The sequence below is a fragment of the Ascidiella aspersa genome, chromosome 8 (assembly GCF_963924565.1).
Source record: "Ascidiella aspersa chromosome 8, kaAscAspe10.2, whole genome shotgun sequence".
Classification (NCBI taxonomy): Eukaryota; Metazoa; Chordata; class Ascidiacea; order Phlebobranchia; family Ascidiidae; genus Ascidiella; species Ascidiella aspersa.
Genome location: NC_139454.1, coordinates 22,210,560 through 22,230,777, shown reverse-complemented (window position 1 = coordinate 22,230,777; position 20,218 = coordinate 22,210,560). Strand labels below are relative to the sequence as shown.

The 20,218-nt window shown below is 34.7% G+C and overlaps 2 protein-coding genes across 2 annotated transcripts in view; one reads left to right on the top strand and one right to left on the bottom strand.

The window, feature by feature from the left end:
* Window positions 1-8,526, bottom strand: part of LOC146136888 (WD repeat and FYVE domain-containing protein 3-like) — a 78,617-nt gene extending 70,091 nt beyond the window's left edge. The window contains exons 1-11 of the mRNA XM_083394928.1: window positions 8,316-8,526; window positions 6,938-7,072; window positions 6,395-6,463; window positions 6,025-6,186; window positions 4,644-4,871; window positions 3,551-3,743; window positions 2,867-3,083; window positions 2,260-2,426; window positions 979-1,186; window positions 593-685; window positions 24-149 (exon numbers count right to left, since the gene is read on the bottom strand). Of these exons, the coding sequence (XP_083251054.1) occupies window positions 24-149; window positions 593-685; window positions 979-1,186; window positions 2,260-2,426; window positions 2,867-3,083; window positions 3,551-3,743; window positions 4,644-4,871; window positions 6,025-6,186; window positions 6,395-6,463; window positions 6,938-7,072; window positions 8,316-8,360 (1,643 nt within the window). The 5' untranslated portion in view covers window positions 8,361-8,526. The remainder of the gene's footprint in view (window positions 1-23; window positions 150-592; window positions 686-978; window positions 1,187-2,259; window positions 2,427-2,866; window positions 3,084-3,550; window positions 3,744-4,643; window positions 4,872-6,024; window positions 6,187-6,394; window positions 6,464-6,937; window positions 7,073-8,315) is intronic.
* A 5,219-nt stretch (window positions 8,527-13,745) lies between these two features.
* On the top strand, window positions 13,746-18,378 carry LOC146136887 (DNA repair protein RAD51 homolog 1). The gene is made up of 7 exons (XM_083395138.1): window positions 13,746-13,817; window positions 14,341-14,478; window positions 14,745-14,862; window positions 15,325-15,416; window positions 15,571-15,779; window positions 16,524-16,653; window positions 17,222-18,378. The coding sequence occupies exons 1-7, from the start codon at window positions 13,746-13,748 to the stop codon at window positions 17,465-17,467; spliced, it is 1,005 nt and encodes a 334-aa protein (XP_083251264.1). The 3' UTR covers window positions 17,468-18,378.
* The last annotated feature ends 1,840 nt before the right edge of the window (window positions 18,379-20,218 follow it).

Sequence of the window (20,218 nt, the reverse complement as noted above, 5' to 3'; positions counted from 1 at the left end):
TAAAAAACATGAACTGTCAATACCTGTGAAGGCAAGTTATAAGAACTTCTAGAAGTCCAACTTCTCTGTAAACATCCCTGTATGTCGCTGTGTTACTCATGAGTACTTTCTTCAGGCTGACAAGACACGCCAGACAGCAGTCACGCTTGCTGCAACAACACAGCCAAGCATTTTTCGTCCTATGCGATTCATTAATAATGCAGCACGTGTATGATGTTGTGCTTTTATTTAATCGTTATAGGACAAGTGGGAATTAAAGAAAAAAATATGGGAAAAAAACAAAACAAACAAAATTAGGTTAGAATAGAAAAGTTTTAACCTATAAGGTTTTAATGTTCACACCTACATATTTATGAAATACACTTAAATTCTTAATAAATAGTTTAAATAAACAAAAATTACAAAAGATGATAATGAAATTACATATATATTTAAAATTGAAGTTTATTATAAGGGTATTTTAGAATGAGAATGCAATATAACTTTTTTTCAATTTAATTTTACAACTAAGAGCTTAACACGAGAAAAAATAACAATTTAACTGTAAATTGTAATCTAAAACATTCATAATAAAACAGCTTAAACTGTTTACCTGTTGTCTTTTAAGAGCAAGCCAATGCTGGTTAATTCCTTGCTCGGAACGAATCCCAGCGTCAACGAAATGTATTCAAATATATTAAAAAATCTGCAACAACAAGACAAATCTCATAACTTTTTGTCAAGGGTGTGTTTGTTAGCCACAATGTGTATAATTATATATTTAAAAAAATAAGTATGAATTTTATACTACTATTATTAGTGTTTCTGGAAATATCTATGTTACAGTGTTAAAACAACTGGAAAGTTATGTGACTGATGAAAAGAAATTGCAAGGTATCTAAGATCACATTTTTTTATTGATATGCTCTTTTTATTGCAATTAAAAAGCTAAATGTAAAACTTAAATTTTGTCAAATCACAAAAAAGAAATCAACGTACCGATTAAATACTTCATCTGATCGCAGAGGCAAAACTTCGGAAAGCGCTGACAAAGTGTTTTGATTGTACAAGATGAAATAGTTGGCAGGGTCAAGGCAATAAATCGCGAAAATGGCATCCAACACGGCACAGCATAACAAGGTCTTGGTTGAACGCACGAAAACAGATTCTAACACTTTAAAGGCATGTATGTTGCGTACACTTTCACCTGTAAAAACATTAAACACAGTACAAAGCTAAAATGTGTGTAATACTCTATAAAGAAGATTTAATTGGAATGAACCTGAAAAGGTCAACTAGGTGGGTTTGCTGTAATAGTACTTCTGTAAAGTGGTTCAAGAGCAATAAGATCAAAGTAGAAATTATATATAGAAAGATCAAACTAGCAGGCTATTTATTTCCAGGACATTAAGTTGTTTGTTTTATTTGCTACACAAGTCTTTAACCAGTTGTCAAAACTTTGAGCTTAGTAAACATGTATAGCCTAATAAAAAAAACACTAAAAGCACATTAAACACCCATACATAACATTCTATCCAAAGTGCATTCCAAGGGAAAGATACATAATAAAGTGTCATGTAAGAGTTGCTCTAGGTAAACACAGAGAATGTGGCTGAGAATCAATCACATCCATGTAGAATTCTGATTGTGAAAACTAAAAACTAAGGTTTTAGGCCAAGTTCTCAGATCATTTGTCGTAAAAAAACGGTTTTGTGTGACACAGACAACAAGTTTACAATTATTTACATAACATCCAATTTCACTAAATTTATATAAATAATAGTTTAATCAAACAAAACTGCATTTTCTTATTTAATATTTTGGTATACAATGTGTTCAATAGCTAAAGCTTTCATCAAATAAAAATTGGATAATCTTATTGATCACAATCAAGGCCATGGCTTTATTGACAAAGGTTGCACAGAAAAGCGTTTAAATGAAAAAGGTTGGTATGACACAGTTTGGAAAAAAATATAGGGCTAATACCTAATAGTTGGATTCAGGTCTAAATTGGAATGAGACGTAAATGTCTAGAATAAGCTATAAAAAGTATTTTGCCTACCCACAAATCTCACCCATATATTTTTTTTCTTCTCAAATTCCTGAAATAATGTCAACCCTTACTCAAATCTAAACCCCACACATTTAATATTAATAAATAACATAGCAAATATCTTGTCAGTCCAAATATTATCTACATAAGACTGTTTTACATTTAAAACAGATATATATATATATATATATATATAAATAAAAAATTACAAAAAGATTATTGCCTACCGCGGCCAAGAGGAGTTGGAACTTTAAAGTTCACTTGCGTTGTGCTTTGAATAGTATTTTCCACAGTGAGCTCGTTGAAGCCACAAGTTGACAGTTTTTCTATTGAGCTTATCACATTGTACAAACCACTGCGATGGGCTTCACTTGATTCAGCTGGTTCATCCAGCCTTTTAAGAAACAGTAAAAACACATTATTAGAATAGGCACTGTTCTAGTAATAGCACTTTTCATTTACAAAGAAACCAAGAATGTTTGAAGTACAATAATACTAAACCTAAATGAGCAGCCTTATGCCCTGGTCTAGAATCCTACCACATTTTCATCAAGGGGTTTATATTGCTAAGATTATTTGGATTAGGGTGTGAGTTAGCGTTCGGGTTAGGATGGTTGAAGTATTATTTTTACTTCTATTTTCTTACTTGTAACAAAAAAAAACTTTGTAGGATTCTGGACCAGCACCCAGCCTTCTATGTGGCTACAGACAATTCAAGGAAGTTATATAATATCGCTATCAAGCAGCTAACTGATAGATCGTCTATTGAGTTCAGGTTTATGAATGAGAAAAAGTAGCTTCCTTTTTTAAGCCATTGGTATATTATCCACTCACCTTAACAAAAATTCAGCTACAAAAACATATCCTTGACATTGATGAAAATCGTCTAAAAGAAGTTGTGTAACGTCTGACGTATTGTTAATAAAGCGCAAAATACAAAGCAGCTGATCGCAAAGTTCGACGTCCAGCATTTCAGGTCCCGTGTCACTTTCACCCGGCGAAACGCTGGCACGCCACAAGTTGTTAATGCAAGTTTTTATGCATTGTTTCCCTGTAACAGCAAACAAAACATTGCATTATTGCATTTATATGAACAAAGGGCTATTACAAAATAGATCAATTCATATAATCGTAGTAGATCAAAACAATCCTTAATAGAACGGCGACCTGCTTATCCTCATAAACATGTATGTATACGAATACACCATCCTAATAATTCCACAAAACGCAACCCATTGCTAGTCATAGTGTCCAAGGATATAATACCACTAGGTGCAATAAAAAAGTGTGTATACTACTAATTTTTTTTCAAGGCATTTTAATTACTGGTAAACTTTTTTTTGTAGCTACACTTTTGACACATTTAAAAATCATAAATTTTTTACAGACATTAAAGGAAAAAATTCCAAGAAACAAAGTAGGTAACTTTATAAAATCAAAGTCAGCCAAACTATGGAAAAAAATAGCATCAAATGAAACTGTTTTATACATTGCATGTCCCTATTTACTTGCTCATACCCCGCACATATTGAACGACATTGTGGCTTAAGCCATGCTTCGATATGGTGATCAAAACTTCAGCAGCAGCATTTCGCCAATGAACATTTTGCGGGAAGCACCAAGAAGTGACGGCGGAGAAAAGCAGGGCAAGGTCGTCCTTCTGACAAAGTTCTTCGGCTGGCGAAATGTAGCCGCACATTCGGACAAGAGTCTAAAGAGACAAGGATATTACCTTGAGGCTTGATAGAGACAACCCTTAGGAACCTAGACCTATGGCAGGCAGTTGGTTGCAATTTAAAAAAATTACTAGTATAGTACATTATTTTAGACATCTTTTGGGGGAGCAGACAATAAGCATGTAAGTATGAGTATTCTATTCAGAATTGTATAAAATCTCGTAATACAAATTTAAAAAAATCCTATATGAACGAAATTAAAATATTTAATGACCGTTTAGGTACAACAACTTTCATTTGACGTCATGGGAATTCACCCAGCTAGCGAATTCTATAAAACCTAGCATATGCTAAAAAAATATAGGTATTTTGGACACAATACAGGAAAACAAATTTTAGGTAGTACAACAAGGGGATCATCCAAACACTGGTAAGTAAAATAAATGAAATAATATTCATCAAGGGTGTTGGAAGGCAGACAACGAGCTTTAATGGTGTCGTTTTGATAAAAGCATTACTTGTAATTTTGTTCGCAAACAGTATAACAGTTAAGACTGTTACGATTGATTGCTTCTTATTAAAACTGTATGAAACTATTAAGCTATTATGAGTATTTCAGGTGCCAAATGATTCATATTTTATTAGACTTTTCAAAAATGAATCGGGCTCAATCCCCAGGTATGAGTCATGATTAGTCACTTTTAGTGGAGTGAATCCACCATCAGTATTTGTATGAATAACCCTCATGGAACAGTTTGTAAGTAATGATCAGGGGTATGTTTTTAACTTAAATATTCTATTTAAGCTCAGCAAAGGTATGAATTTAATTTTATATACACTTAAATAAATCACAAGTCTTAACATAAATAAAAGCCCAATGTATAACACATCACGCACTTTACTGGGTTAGCAAAAACTCCAATATATATGTTTACCTGTACAAATATTTTCTGTAAGAATTGCTTTCTGTCTTTGAGTGAGGCCTTGTGTTGCAGCACCTGTAGGTTATTGTCTGCCTTGATTTGAGGAGAAATCCTCTTCTGTGAGGCTTCCTTGCTGCTTGTTCCACTGTCGGCATCGTGGCATGGCAGATCAAAGAAGAGATACAAACACTTGACAAGGGTGGACGGCAAATGCATACTCGTCATACAGTCGGCAATGTTCTGTAAAGAGCAAAACTTCATTTAAAACAGTGGTCGGCAAACTTTTTTGTCACGGCACAAATTACTCTTTCCAGGCCCACTACGTAAAACCACAACGACAAAAGGGGAGGATCCAGGATTTTTGTTAGGGTTGGCGGCATAGAAATTTTTAGAATTCGTCACAAAGTTACGCCACACACATTAACTTATAAAATTTAGTACAATAAATGTTTGGCTATCAGTCAAGGGGCCCACGACTACTTGATAAAACCGAACTATTGAAAAGTAGCTTTCGGCCCACTAGTAAGGGATCTGCGGCCCACAGTTTGCCGACCACTGATTTAGAACTTTAATGATTAAAATACATCCTAAGCGGAGCAAAACAGGGTGATCACTCATAGAAGTTTTTTCCTACTGTGGAAATTTGGGTTAGGGAATAATAAAACTATAAATAAATGTATAGCAGATTTAACACAAAAAAGCTAGAGCAATAACAATATTTTTTAGCATCAACAAGGCCTATAAACCAATATGTAATTAATTAAGGAATAATTTATAAAAAAATACACAATAATAAGATTCAGGGAAAATTTCAAAGACAAAACATATGTTTTTGGTAGTGATTACTGATTTAACTGAAGTTGATAAAACAAATATATCTATTATTGGTTTTGTTTATATATATATAAATATTATACATATATAAATGGTGTTAAAATAAAGCCACTCTTGTAATTTTCTGTGTTTGCAGTTTTCAGGCAGAACGAAAACGTTGCTAATTTTGACATAACTGCAGTATTTTGATAAAGTTGTTCAAGAACTTTTCAAACCCTTTCTAAAGTGCACAAATAACTGAATTGCGCACAATAAGACCTATAATAATTCTAGCTACTCCCACTTGTGAAATAACAAGTTTGGTGCCAAAATATTTCTTGCTTTCCAAAATACTTATTTTCTTTATTTATTTGCCTAACTTACGACCTAAATGTATAGCTATATTTACCAAATATCTTTTTGTTATGTTATTTAAAGATTTTTATATTACAGACTAGATCAGCAACGTGGTTGTAACGAAACTTTGCAGTTAACAAATATTTGTCTAAACAGTTTAAAACAAATATTAAATCGTACAATTTAATGCAAATATTTATATACCAAAAATAATAATTTTAACCTGCCCGCCACCCGCAAGATGTGATAAGACATTTAAAAGCAGCCAACCCTGGCTAAGTTCATTTGCTTGTGGAAGTAGAAAGTGGACAATGTCATCGCTGGCTTCTTCAGTCGACTTGTTTGATGCGCGGCGACGAATTTCCGAAACCATTAATCTTGAAACCTAATGATTTAAGAAATTTATAATTTGTCAACTGGTAACTCTGGGATATAAAGAGAAACATTTCAAAGCAAACAATGGAATAATTGAATCCTACAGGACTCACATATCGGGCAAAACATTTCATAACAATATATCAATTGGATAAGCACGAGAAAATACTAAAATTATTAAAAAAATACATTTATATCAAAAACAATTTAGTAAAAACCTGTGTTGAAAACTGCAGAATGTCACCGAACTTTTCCCTCATATCTTGTGAAGATGAACTTCCGAAAATCTGCAGACAATAAGGTTCATTTACATAAATTTCAAGCACAACAACATGAACTGGTGTTATTTTAAATACCAATTAAAGATACAGAAAAATATATGTGTTACCATGCAATTTTATCATACATACTGTCCGAATCTTAATTAACTTTTCTAGCCAGATCTCATATTACAAAAATGCTACTATACCATATTATAAAGCAGTGTTTCTTAAACAGGTCAATAGTTTACCCCAGGGTGAATAATTTTTTTACAGGGGTGAACCAACCAAAAGGGGTGAATAAGGGTGAACTGTCAGAAATGGATAATAGCTTGCGAAACAACCTAGTAACTTTGTGCTGCTATATAGATGAGATAGTTTTATCATATCATGAGACAAGGGTGTATGAAATCTGGAGATAGATGCTAGGGGTGAACAAAACTAAAAAAAAGTTCAAGAAGCACTGCTATAAAGTATGATGAAATAACAAACACGATATACTTTAAAAAACAGAGGAAGGATCGCATAAAGTTTTTCTTCTTGTTCCGCCAGGGCAAGCGGGTTGGCTGAGAAATAAATTTCCCGGAACATTCTTCGTAGCTTCATTAAGTCCAAGCTGCTGGGTGGCTGGGACACCTTTTGAAATGATTTGAAAATAAAACAAATTGTACAACATGAACTGGTTTTTATAACATGTTTTCAGCTTGATATGGTACCCTTCAATTGAATTGCTTGTACTAACAGATCGAGCAAGCATTGGCGCATGGTTGTTTCTCGACTCGCTCCTCTCTGAGCCTGCATAGCTCAGTTGGTAGAGCGACGGTCCCGGCTTGACCAGAGGTCGTGAGTTCGAACCTCACTGCAGGCTAGATGTTTTTCTAGTCTGCTCTGCTTGCATCATAGATCAACAGATTCGGTGAGTCTGCAATGCCTTTCGGTGTACTAATTATACGTAAGCTGTAATCGTTGGTCATAAAGCAACTTCTGAAGGGCTAGATCTCAGTTATTAACACACATATGTGTGCATGTTTCATTGAATGTTTTAAGCTTATAAGTATTTATTGTTTAAATTGCATCCTATTGCACTACATTAAAGGCGACAAAACGCTCAATATGTCAAATTGAGTTCCATACCTGAGATGGCGAACCTTTTCATCGTGCGGGTCACAAACACGGCTTTATTCCTTACATAATGCTCAAGTGGGTCATATATTTAATTATATTTGCTAATTTTATGCGAAACTTTGCTGTTGCATCGTTTTGAGTGTTATCGTCTGGATTGGTAATTCAAGATTTTTGGACGGTTTTCCAATACATATTCCCACCAATATAAAGAACCCAAATAGTTAACAAAAGCTGCATAATTTTCTTATGGGATTACAGGAGTTTAGCAGAAAGCTTTTCAGCATAGTCACAAGTTATTTCGAAGATTTTTTTTTACATTGATCATTTCCTGAAAATGATTTAACATTTCAATATTTCTAGAGAGACTGTGGGTCATTAAAAATTTGTGGACCCGCATGTCAGTGCTTCGCCATCCCTGCTCTAGGAAATGAGTTGTTAAATGGGTTTAGTTATGCTATGGGTTAGTTGACTAGATTTAGGGGGTACATGAAAGCCTACTTCATAGTTCATAATTTGAGAAATGAAATGAACTTTTAAAACGAAGAGTTTAATTGAAAACAACACTTTTTGTTATTTTTTCTTGTTGTATTTACACCTTCACACTTTGCAGATAGGAAACAACATTTCATAAGTATTTTTACTTAATGACATCATTTTATTGTTTCTATTTCACCATTGTCAAGTGTTTACATATCCACATGAAATAGAATATATACAAAATATGACTATTTGTAGGTATGATGTTTTGATTTACCTGTAGTGTGGTATTCCCACGTACAAGCTTCCTCATGAAGTCCATTGCGAATAAATAGTAAAGAAAAAACAGTACAAGTTTGTTGTGATAAATCCAGAGCCCTCCTAAGTCCTTTTTGCTACAGTTGGCAACAAACTGGTAGATATCAGGAAGTAGTCAGCATAACTTTTTAGGTCATTATAAATATGGACGCTGTACGTAATGCAACATTTCATTTGGTCTGAAAAAAAAAAGTAAAAAAAACTCTGTTATTCAGATTTGAAAGCGGGTTTTATCCTATGCGGGTCAATTTTATTTTTAAAAAAATATCCTGCGATGAGATAAATGCTGTTGCACAATTAGTTGTGACTTCAGCAACATATTAAGCTTTGCCCAAAGTTTTCAGAAGTAATTAATTACAGACATGCAAATTTCAGAAATACCATTATTACAGCCATGCCAGAATAAAAACTTTAAATAATAATTGCGAGAAATTTTTACGCAGCTTAGAAATCTGCAGCTAAAAAAGTTTGTGGTATATTTTGAGCAGCAGTAATAACAGTACATGGAAGTTTTGCATGTTTAATCAAATTTTGACGATAACTTCCCAATGTGATTGTAGCACTATGCTTGTTCCAGACACAATTTTCAAGCTTTATCTTCTCACCTTGGAACAATGCTCAAAGATTTCAATCTTGTGAATTATATGTACTTTCTATAATAAAACCACATGAAACAGTTGAATGATCTAATCTAGTACTAACCATTTTATCTGTTTGATTATATGACAAAAAAAACCTAAAATAATTTTGTTACAGAGTATCGGAATTCAAAATGTCCTAATTTAATTTAAAACTTGGTTAGCCCTGTTTTATACTTCGTGAAACACCAAGTTTTGTGAAATATTACAATGCTTACATGTCAACAAAACAGCTTAACATGAGCTATGCCTCCCAATGTTTATCCAATACGAATATATTTTAGTTTCATAATTTTTTGTTCTCAAATTGCAATCAAGACTTATAGGTAACAGTAGCGTTTTTTTGAATATAGAACCTAGGTCCGTTTAACGATTTTATTTTAAACAGGATCTGTAACGTTGATTTATTCTTAAAAGAATTGGCTAATTTACAAAACGTTAAGGTAAAAAATGTAAATTTTTATTCGTCATGGAAGGATGGATATTGCCTGACTAATTGACTCGGTAACCAGTAAATCGGATTCCATTTTGTGTCTAAAACTGTGTTGTTTGTAGGAAAGTTGAGAAAAGAGTGTTGAACAATATCGTAAAACGAGTGTTGAACAATATCATAAAAACTTTTTATCGTAAAAAAACAATCGAAAACGTACAGAAAAGATTCCAACATTTTCCGGAAGTCTATCTAAATGATATGCCAAAACGTCAAGGGGACTTGTGATTAAACGTAGTGTAACTGCCCACTTGCTAATGTTTAACTGTTATTTTACTTAGTTGCACCGTACAAAGAGATTGTTCGAATCTCTCTTTGCCGTACTTCCGAACTTGTGAGTTGTGACAGCTAAATTTTTTCTATGTTGATCGAAGTCAGCCGATGAAGCTTTTAAAAGACGAATCCATTAAAATGCGTAAAATTAAATATTTTTGTGTGCGTTCTTTAGATATAAACAAGATATCGAATGTATTAGGCCTACCGTCTATGCATTGGCATAGAGATCGTAAGTTAAACTATAAAACGTGAAAACACTGTGACTGTATGCTCGTTTGATACGGTACCCATGGGCGCCCGCACGGGGGGCAAAGGGGGGGCACTTGGCTCCCCCCCTGGAATTTTAAAATGCGATTATTAGTATTATTTATAAGTGCAATATGTATATGAAGGTTAAAAATATTATACATTATCCATTGTCCCCAAGGGCGTATCCAGGGGGCGGGAGTTCTTACCCTCTTTTTGTAAGTGATATTATCGTTTAACGTAATAAGAATATCAAAGCCCATACAGAAGTAGGTATCATTTTGAACGTTTCGAATAACTCTTTATTCATTTTCAACATAGAGAGAAGTCACTGATGGTAAGTGTATATAATGAATAAAGAGTTATTCGAAACGTTCAAAATGATACCTACTTCTGTATGGACTTTGATATTCTTATTACGTCTTACTACAACCTCCAACCATTATGCTCCAAAATATTATCGTTTGTTGTTCGTTTTTGTCATGGTTTAAGAACTGGCGTGCTTTTAAAGTAATTGGGTCACGCGTCCTAATCTAATGCGAAACCAAAATCGAGTGCAAACCGCCGTTTTTCGTCTTTTGTTTGGTCGACCGTAAACGCTGGAAGTTGTTCTTTTTCGTTATTTGTTTAGGCTAACTGATTAGCAAGTGTGTATTCTACAATTTGTTTTTTTTTGTGCCTGAAGTTACCGTGTTTCGCAGCTGGCGCCTGACAGGATTGTTGACGACGCACGTGGTCGCTTTTGCTGGACGTATTTGGCTGTTTCAGATTAGTTTTTTCATTACGTCTTGCAATCACCAATCTATAAAGTCATACTGTCACTGTTTTATGACGTCATTATTCACTAAGTCAGACGAAAAATAGGGGAATACCCTAAGTTGAAAATTTAGGACCCCCCTTTTTGATTTTGCCCTGATATCCCCCCCCTGGAAAATTCTGCGGGCGCCCCTGACGCTACCTTTTATATTATTTTAGCTTTAGAATGGCTTTCCCAGTCACGACTCCCAGTCACGACCCAAAATAATCCAGGAAATGCTATTATCGAGCAACGTGCGAACATTTTTGCGTGCTTAGTGCGCCACGTGTCTACTGTACGCAGTGTTTATATAATAAATCAAAAAGACTCACAGATCCCATGTTTCAGAACCACTCAACTATAGCATTTTGTAGAGACGAAAAAGTTTTTTATTACCTTATTTAAAATAGGAAAAATTATGGTTATGTAGCGGCATGACCTCGTACCAAACTACATTTGCGGATGTTCATATATTTATCGACACGATTGTCATTTCGTTTCATTTAGCGCAGTGGTTCTCAACCTATGGTACGCGTACATCTAGTGGTACGCGAAGTAATTTTGGGTGGTACGCAGTATGTTTATAAATAAAATTACAGTTTTAGTATTTTTTTCCATTTGTAATAAACTATACATTTATTGTTATGATTGTATAGTTAAATATTTTATGCTTCATCAATAATAGGAATTATTATCTTTCCGGAACATTTATGCAATTTATTTTATGATATCATAGAAAAACACCCGATCCGTTAGAAATCAGTGCATTTCTAAGCAAAAAGGTCTACGACAATCAGGGCATCCAATGGCAGAAAAGTCTAGACTTTTAGACCTTGAGGTCCTGGCAATGCACTGATTTGGATCTTTAGGTAAACTCCCGGCGAAGATAAATTAAAAATATTCATTAAAAGTTCAGAAAAGATAACAAAAAATATGAGATAGGATTAATAACAATTGACCCACCTAAACCCTAACGCTAACCCGAATCCTAACCCAAATAATGTGCGTTATTTTAATAATTCTTTAAATGCTGGGGGAAAAGGCCCAAACTCGGATGGTCATAAGATGGTTTCTCGTCAATTGCATTTAAGATTATTACGTCACAAATTGAGGTATTGGGGCCTGAAGCGTTATAAGTATTAAATTATCGCACATTATTTGGGTTAGGGCGCTGGTTAGCGTTTGGTTGGGTCAAGTATTGTTAAACTTAATCTTCTTATGCACATTTGTTAATGCAAATTAGAGCATTGTCCAAGACCTCAAAGTCTAAAAGTCGGACTTTTTGATCCTTTGAATGCACTGATTGTCGTATACCTTTTTGCTTAGAACTGCACTGATTTCTGACGGATGGGTTGGAAAAAACAACAAAGAATCACAAAACTTGACTACCGGTATCTTGCAAAGTTAAAAAAGAGAAACTTTTTCAAGATTAGTGGGCCGAAGTTGCTAACTAATTAGCTAATCCGCCCCTGTTAATAATCCAATATACATTTTGAGGAAAGTTGAGTTTTACGATAATTTGTTGGTACGCAACAAGATCATAGAACCTCGAGGTGGTACGCGGTGAAAAAAAGGTTGAGAACCACTGATTTAGCGCTTTCTTTACGATTTTTTTTATTTTTTGCTAACGACCAATTACTGTGTGTATCGCCATACTTCCTCCTTTTTATAAGTTCTCACAGAAGATAACATTGTTTTAGGGCAGGCACATTAACAGTGATAAATGACACACCTTGCCCGTAATAGGACACAATTCACAAATGTTTTGCACGGTTCTCTTTACGATTTTTTTTTTTCTCTTCACACAATTTTTTTGGTTTCGCATTTCGAAATGTTCTATATCGCCTCTTGTGGAAGGTTTTGTTTCTCGCGCGAAACTACGAATATATTGTAAACATTTAAAAGCGTTTTGCAAATTAAAAATGTGCCAAAACCTTACTAATATATTTTGCTGGTTAAATAATGTGACGTACGCTTGAGTGAAATTATTATTGGCTTATTATATCTTTAAACTGTATTTATTGGAAGTGGTTACTTGCCTTGCTAGTCCTGTACCAAACTTCGGAAATTCGCGTAAATCACAGTTCACAATAAAAATAAAATAGGAATAATACCTAATGGTTGTTATAACGTCTAAATGGAATGAGTCCTAAACCCGCCGGAGTAAGACCAAAACGGGCGCTGGTCTAGAATCCTACCACAACGAAACACCACTTGGGTTAGGGTGCGGGTTAGCGTTTGGGTGAGGGTGGGTCAAGTATTATTATTAAACTAAGAATATAATAATACTTGACCCACCCACACCCAAACGCTAACCCGTACCCTAACTCAAATTTTGTGCGTTGATTTTAGAACTGTGGTAAGATTCTAGACCAGCGCCCCAAAACGTCCAGAATAAGGCCTATACAACCTCAAACCCAACCCTTAACTTCCTCATTAACTCCCCTAAAAATGTCAACCCTAATGCAGATTATAACCCCACCGCTAACCTAAAACAGGCCAAAAAATCTGGTGTCAAAACAGCGAAGTCCTAACAACGCCGTTCAGCAAACTAGGATGCCCAAGTGTTTACACGAAATCATTCGATGCAGGATTGATTCCATACCTTCTAAGTTCTAATGCAGATTTGGCTTTATTATATCGTTGGTATTGATCCTATTGCCTTATAGATTATTCTGCCTTAGATAATTGTGGATTTTATTGTGCGTTCAACCTAAAATATCAGGCTCATTAAAAATTACAATACGTTTGATGCTATTAAAGCAGTATTGATACACGGAATATCTGTGGAACTGTCTATATTATTAATTTAGTAAAAACATTATTTTCTTGATATACATTGTAATTTTGTTATTCAATTTATTTATTATCTTACAAGGTTGTCCTTCATCCAAAAACACACATTTTATTTACTAAATTGCATCCTCCTGAAAAGAAGAAAAGATGCAAGAAGCTGAAGAAAACATTGAACTGGACGAAGAAGGTGTTGGGCCTCTGCCAATTAATAAGTTGGAGGCAAGCATGTTATGCTATTCAGAAATAACTATTCTAATGTTTCTTTTTGTAAAATATGTTTTAAGTATTTGCATTTAACACAACCTATCAAAAATTACAGAAATTTATTGTGAAATGAAACACCTGTCCGTCCGATTTTCCACATTTAATATTTATAACTGTATAAACATTTGACTTATAAACCAGTGATTCCCAAACTGTGTGCCGCGGCACACTAGTGTGCCTCGAGAGATTGTCAAGTGTGCCGCGAAGCTTTTTGTAATGTTGAAAAAAAAAGTATTTGCATTACCAATAGGCATACACGCAAGCATTTTAGACTTAAATACGCACTATCCATTACAAATTATTAATTTTGAGACATTTACATATCGTTTGTCGTGTGTTAAGGGCGATTGTAAAATTACTCCATTGTTGTTCTGTTAAAAAGTGTGCCGCGAAATTGTTAAGATTTGTTTAGTGTGCAGCGAGCCCAAAAAGTTTGGGAACCACTGTTATAAACTAATAATCCGTAAGTGTTATTTAGCAAAACGGTATTAGTGCAAATGATATCAAAAAGTTACAAGAAAATGGATATCATTCGGTTGAAGCTCTTGCTTATGCTCCAAAAAAAGAGCTCGTCTCCGTGAAAGGAATAAGTGAGGCAAAGGCTGACAAGATTATAGTAAGTTCTTTAAATTGTAATACAAATTGAAATATATGTGTACTGTAGGTTTAAACCCATATTATGTTTTAAATGCACATACTAAAGTAACCTTGCATTTAAGGTGAATATTTATAAGCTTAAGTTTCACATGCATACGGATAATAGATTGGCAGGCAAACTTATTTTTGTATGTTATATATATAAAAAAAATAAAAAATTGGATACAGGAGATGTAACAGGTATTTAAAAACTTAATAGTAAATGTCTTATTTCTAAAATTTAAGATGGAAGCAGCTAAGTTGGTTCCGATGGGTTTCACGACAGCGACCGAATTCCACCAACGACGGTCTGAAATTATCCAAGTTACAACCGGTTCTAAGGAACTTGACAAACTTCTCCAAGGTAGACAAAATGCTTGTAATGCTTGAAGTGTTCTGCCACCAATGTGGAATCATTTTACTACATGAGCCATCTGTAAAAATAAGATTATTTAGTACTAATGAAAAACTTTCAATTTTGCCTGTGTACCCTCGTTGCGTTCCATAATTTGTAGCTGCCAAAGATTTTCACCAATAATTTTTTTCATGAAATTCTTTTACAGAATTTTCTGATATATATGCCAGAATCGCCTATTTTTCATTGTAAATTCACTAGGCTGGCGATATTTCGCGCCATATGACGTCACTGGCACACATTTGGGTTCCATGACAAAAACTTTGGCAGAAAGCTACTGAAATGCAATCTGGCTAAGTGGCTATGTACAAAATTTGCTGACAGAGTAAAGGCATAATGTTGACTTTATACTAAAACAACTAATTTGACATTTAAATAGATACATTACATAACTGCTTTAAAATGTGTCAGGTGGATTTGAAACTGGCTCAATAACAGAGATATTTGGTGAATTTCGAACTGGAAAAACACAGATTTGTCACACCATTGCTGCTACCTGCCAGGTAAGTTATTTAATCAAAATTCCTAGTCAGAGGCAATTCAAATATTTTTATTGACTATTTACTGCCTTGAATAGACCAGCCCTGTTGCTTAATGGTATTTTATAGTCAAATAGTCACTGTTTGTCAAATCAAATAAATTTGCTATGAATTTCAGCTACCAATTGAGCAAGGTGGTGGTGAGGGAAAATGCATGTACATCGACACAGAGGGTACATTTCGTCCTGAGCGTCTCTTAGCTGTAGCAGAAAGATATGGGTTGAATGGAGCTGATGTTCTTGACAATGTTGCCTATGCAAGAGCTTACAACACTGACCACCAGTCACAGCTTTTGATGCAAGCCGCAGCAATGATGTCAGAAACCAGGTATGTTGCTAAACTTTTTTATTTATTGATAGCACATTATCGAAAAGGAATAATGATTAAATCGCAATTTGTCAAAAGATGAAATAGCCCGTAATGTGTGGAAAAAATTTTATTACAGTTCAAGAAATCCTGACCTGGCATATACCTGGTTAAAAATTAATGGTATGCCTATTGATCTCGAAATAAAAAAAATTGTTTTTTATTATTTTACATTTTAATATTTTAATTTTTTACCATTTATTTGTATAGACAAACTGACGATGCAATTTATATGGCGAAATGCATATTTGTATTAAAAGTTTTGGACCTTTGCTGACTGATTTTTGTTCGGAGCGGTGCGCTTCTCAAGCTTTTGTTAAATATTTTACAACGTTTATCGTCGGCATTATGTGTTCTGTTGGAGGACAAGATTCTGTTGTGGATACACATACTAAGCTTAAAAGAGATTAAACTAACAGAAAACGGAAAAAATTGCCCCAAAAAATCTTAAAAAGCGAAAAATTGCCAAGAAAAATTTACAAAAATAGAAACAAAATTGAGAAAAATTGCCACAAAAAGATAAATTTAATGTACCAGCATGACCATTTACTGCAGTTTTTATTTATTTCAGGACAAGCATAGGCTATTCGGCTTGTTAGAAGTTTTTAGTAGATTTGGCTTTTTTTTGTTTTTTTATTGGCTATCTGTCAACCCTAATTCGCTTGTGTTCCGCAAACAGATATAATAATCAACTTGCGTATTCAGGTACGCTGTTCTAATAGTGGACAGCGCCACTGCGTTGTACAGAACCGACTACAGCGGCCGCGGAGAGCTTTCGGCCAGGCAAATGCACCTGGGCAGGTTTCTCAGGACCCTGCTTCGACTGGCAGACGAAGTAAGTTGAGCTTGAAATTAGAGATAGACCGATCAATCGGTTTACCGATAATATCGGCCGATATTTGGCTTTTACCGATATATCGGTATCGGTAAATATAGGCCGATCCTTTTGCCGATACTTTAGTACGAAAATATGATATCGTTTTTCCTGTACAACAAACAACTTATCAATTTTTATTATCAAAATAATGTGGGTTTTAGCATCACGCCAAGTTAATATGCAAAATAATAGTGTAATAATAAATAAAGTATATAAGCTAAAACATCATTAGAATTTTATTTTAAATTAAACATGATGTTGAAAATGAATAAAGAGTTATTCGAAACGTTCAAAATGACACCTACTTCTGTATGGGCTTTGATATTCTTATTACGTCTTACTACAACCTCCAACCATTATGCTCCAAAATATTTTCAATTAATTCAAGTTTTGAACATTTCTTAGGTATATAAAAAAATCGGTATCAGTATCGGTCCAAAAAATGGATATCGGTCGATCTCTAATTACAACACTGCCTCCAACCATTATGCACCAAAACTTCAAAAGTAATTTATATCCACAACAGTTCGGCGTGGCGGTGATCATCACGAACCAGGTGGTGGCGCAAGTCGACGGCAGCGCGATGTTCTGCTCGGACCCAAAGAAGCCGATCGGTGGCAATATAATGGCGCACGCATCGACCACTCGCCTTTACCTACGCAAGGGAAGGGGCGAAACTCGCATCTGCAAGATCTATGATTCACCGTGTCTTCCCGAAGCTGAGGCTATGTTCGCCATCAACGCCGACGGAATTGGCGACACCAAGGATTAGACATTGAGAGGTATAGACCCATATTTAGGTCTACCGATGATCTTTATATATATTTGGGCCGAAATTTTAACGTGAAAATATCACACAGTTTCCCTTAAAAACAACCAAATTACCTACTTTTCGAACCTGCAAATTGCCCTTTTTCATTTATTTTCATGGCTTACAGATTTTACATAGTGTTCGGTTTTAAACTGAACGTTATTTGCGTTATATTTTTAATAAATTTAAATGATATCCACATTGCCAAGTTCATAAAAAAATATAGGTAACCGGTTTTGGTCTAAAAAAGTGATGTCGGTCGATTTTTACAAAGGATTGCAATTGCAACTATGGTGTTTCCGACGGTATCGATTCTTTTCCGCGGTATTTTTAAACCAACAGTTTTGACCTTTCACCGCGAGTTTTTAAACCTGTCGAAAAATGTATCCCCGTTTCAATTTGATGTTTTGGTGTCACTTTACATTTCTTGAACACTTTACATTTTTTTGAACAGTTTTTTCCGCTTACTGTTTGGCCGTTTTAAACCTGTTTGAGTGTTGCAACACTTGTCGGTATTTTCAACGATTTTTCTTCTTTTTCGGGCAATTTGTATTTTTTTCAACCTTCTAGTCTAGAACAAGATAGTTTTCGTTGTTTAAAACATAAAACTCTTAGACGGATTGTGCTTTTGCAAGATGTTTTCTGCGCTTTATTACTCTTAGGCAGTTCAAATCTATTTAACGCCCTTTTCCGGCTTTTTTTCACAAAGCCTGGCCAAGTTTGCGCTTTGAAATGAGAGACTTGTCCACGAAATCGGCGGCCTTCGCATTCGTAGCTTTGTGGCTGGTGGAAAGTGCATCATTTTACATGTAAGGGGTGCTATACCAGGTGATAACGACATATATTTACAAGGCCCGTATGTGCAAGTAGGATTGACGCATTGTCAATTTGACCGTTAAATTTTATTTTTCCCTTTTTCCATATTGTCGTAATATTAACCTTTTCTATTATTTTATTGTACTTCGTGAAATCTATTTCGTTCTTCAGATCGAAATAAAATGTTTTTTTTTAAGAAAATTTGACTTGGTGAATTTTAGGACGAGGAAATTGGAAATTAATTTCGTTAAACCTAAATTGTGTTTGTCGCTGCAGTTGAATTTCGAGATTAAAAATGTGAAACACCAATTTTCATCCGCCCCTGTAACTTTATTACCCTTTAAGTTTGGTGTCGACTTACCAAAGGTTTAGTTGATATTACCTGAGGGCTACTTAACATAAAAAAATAAGTTCAAAAGCCGGAGGCAAAATTATGAACAAGTGTTCAAGGCCGGAATATTGAACAAGCGCTTATTACTAGCATTGTATAGGCAAGATACTCATGGCGCTTTGTGCAGAATCTCCTAAATCGGACCTAACATACTGAAAAGGAAAGTACAATTCGTTTTTTTTAGACTCGAAAAATAATTACCGGCAAGCCACAGTTAAATCACAAACATTATTATTATTTTTTTTTACAGGCCTACTCGAAAATGTATTTTCGCTCCACATAATTACCTGGTTCGCCAATTAACAGCGTCCAAATTTGTGACGTCGCTTTTAGACCATAGTATATCCCACTGAATTGAAAACCTTTTTTGGTAAAAAATAAATCCAGGGCTTCGTGCAATTAGAACAGGGGTCGGCAATACGGCCCGCCGATGTAATCCATCCGGCCCGCCGCCTCTTAGACAAATTAGACACGAGTCGATGCTGCCTTTTTAACTAGATTAGCGATTCTTTAACGTTGCGCCCTGAAAGGCTTCCAAGTGCGTCGCGGACAAACGGAAAACGTATTAAAAAATATTAGACATATATTTTTTAACATTTTTTTTTATTTTCGGCAATGTAATAAAAACTTGCAAAAATTTAAAAGAAATATCGGTATACCAAAAAAATCGCGCTCGCTTCGCTTGTCAGGTGCGCCTTGACTTAAAACGCTTAACAAACACTGAGGTAGATTAACTTTTAATGTAATCGCCTTCCCTCAAAGTGGTTTTATTACGCTTTTCATTAGTACTATGGATGACGACGTGTGAACTCGAATTTAAAACCAAACCAACGCTTTTTTTTCGCGTTTTGCGTCAACACTTTACTGCCTCTTTAAATGTAATTAAAACGTTTTTAAGTGAAAAAAATATCCGAGGCCCGCCTGATTGACAGTTGCTCTGCAGAGACCTTTTTGGGTTTTGGCCCGCGACTAGAAAAAGGTTGCTGACCCCTGAATTAGAAGGACTATTTTATTGACTGAATTTTGTCTTTGTTTGGCAACCTATAGTGTGTGGTAGAAGCCTGTTCACTGATAGGAAGGTAAACAAAGGCAATTAGGAAAACGGAATGTGCTAAATCACTTTCTGCTAAAATGCAGAGATTTATTGAGATCGGTCAAGAGCTAAATTTGAGAAAACTTATGGAGAAATACGAAGGCACTGCTCTTTTTGGTTAAATTGTAATTCATTTATACCAATTGTGTTATGTTTTGTTCAGCAATAAAGTTCAGTAAACAAAATTGGGTCGCTATTACATTTACGCTTAGTAATTGGGTCGCCACAAAAAAATGGCTGAGATGAAACACCGGTCTACATAGAGCAAATCGTTTTTATTTTTTTTAAGAAAATAAAAACAAACATGGTCACCCACGTCCATTCATGTGTAAACCAGGGAGTCGAACCGGAACTTTATGAACCGGTTTTGGTCCAAATTTTTTTTTTTTTTTTATTTACTTTTATGTCAAAA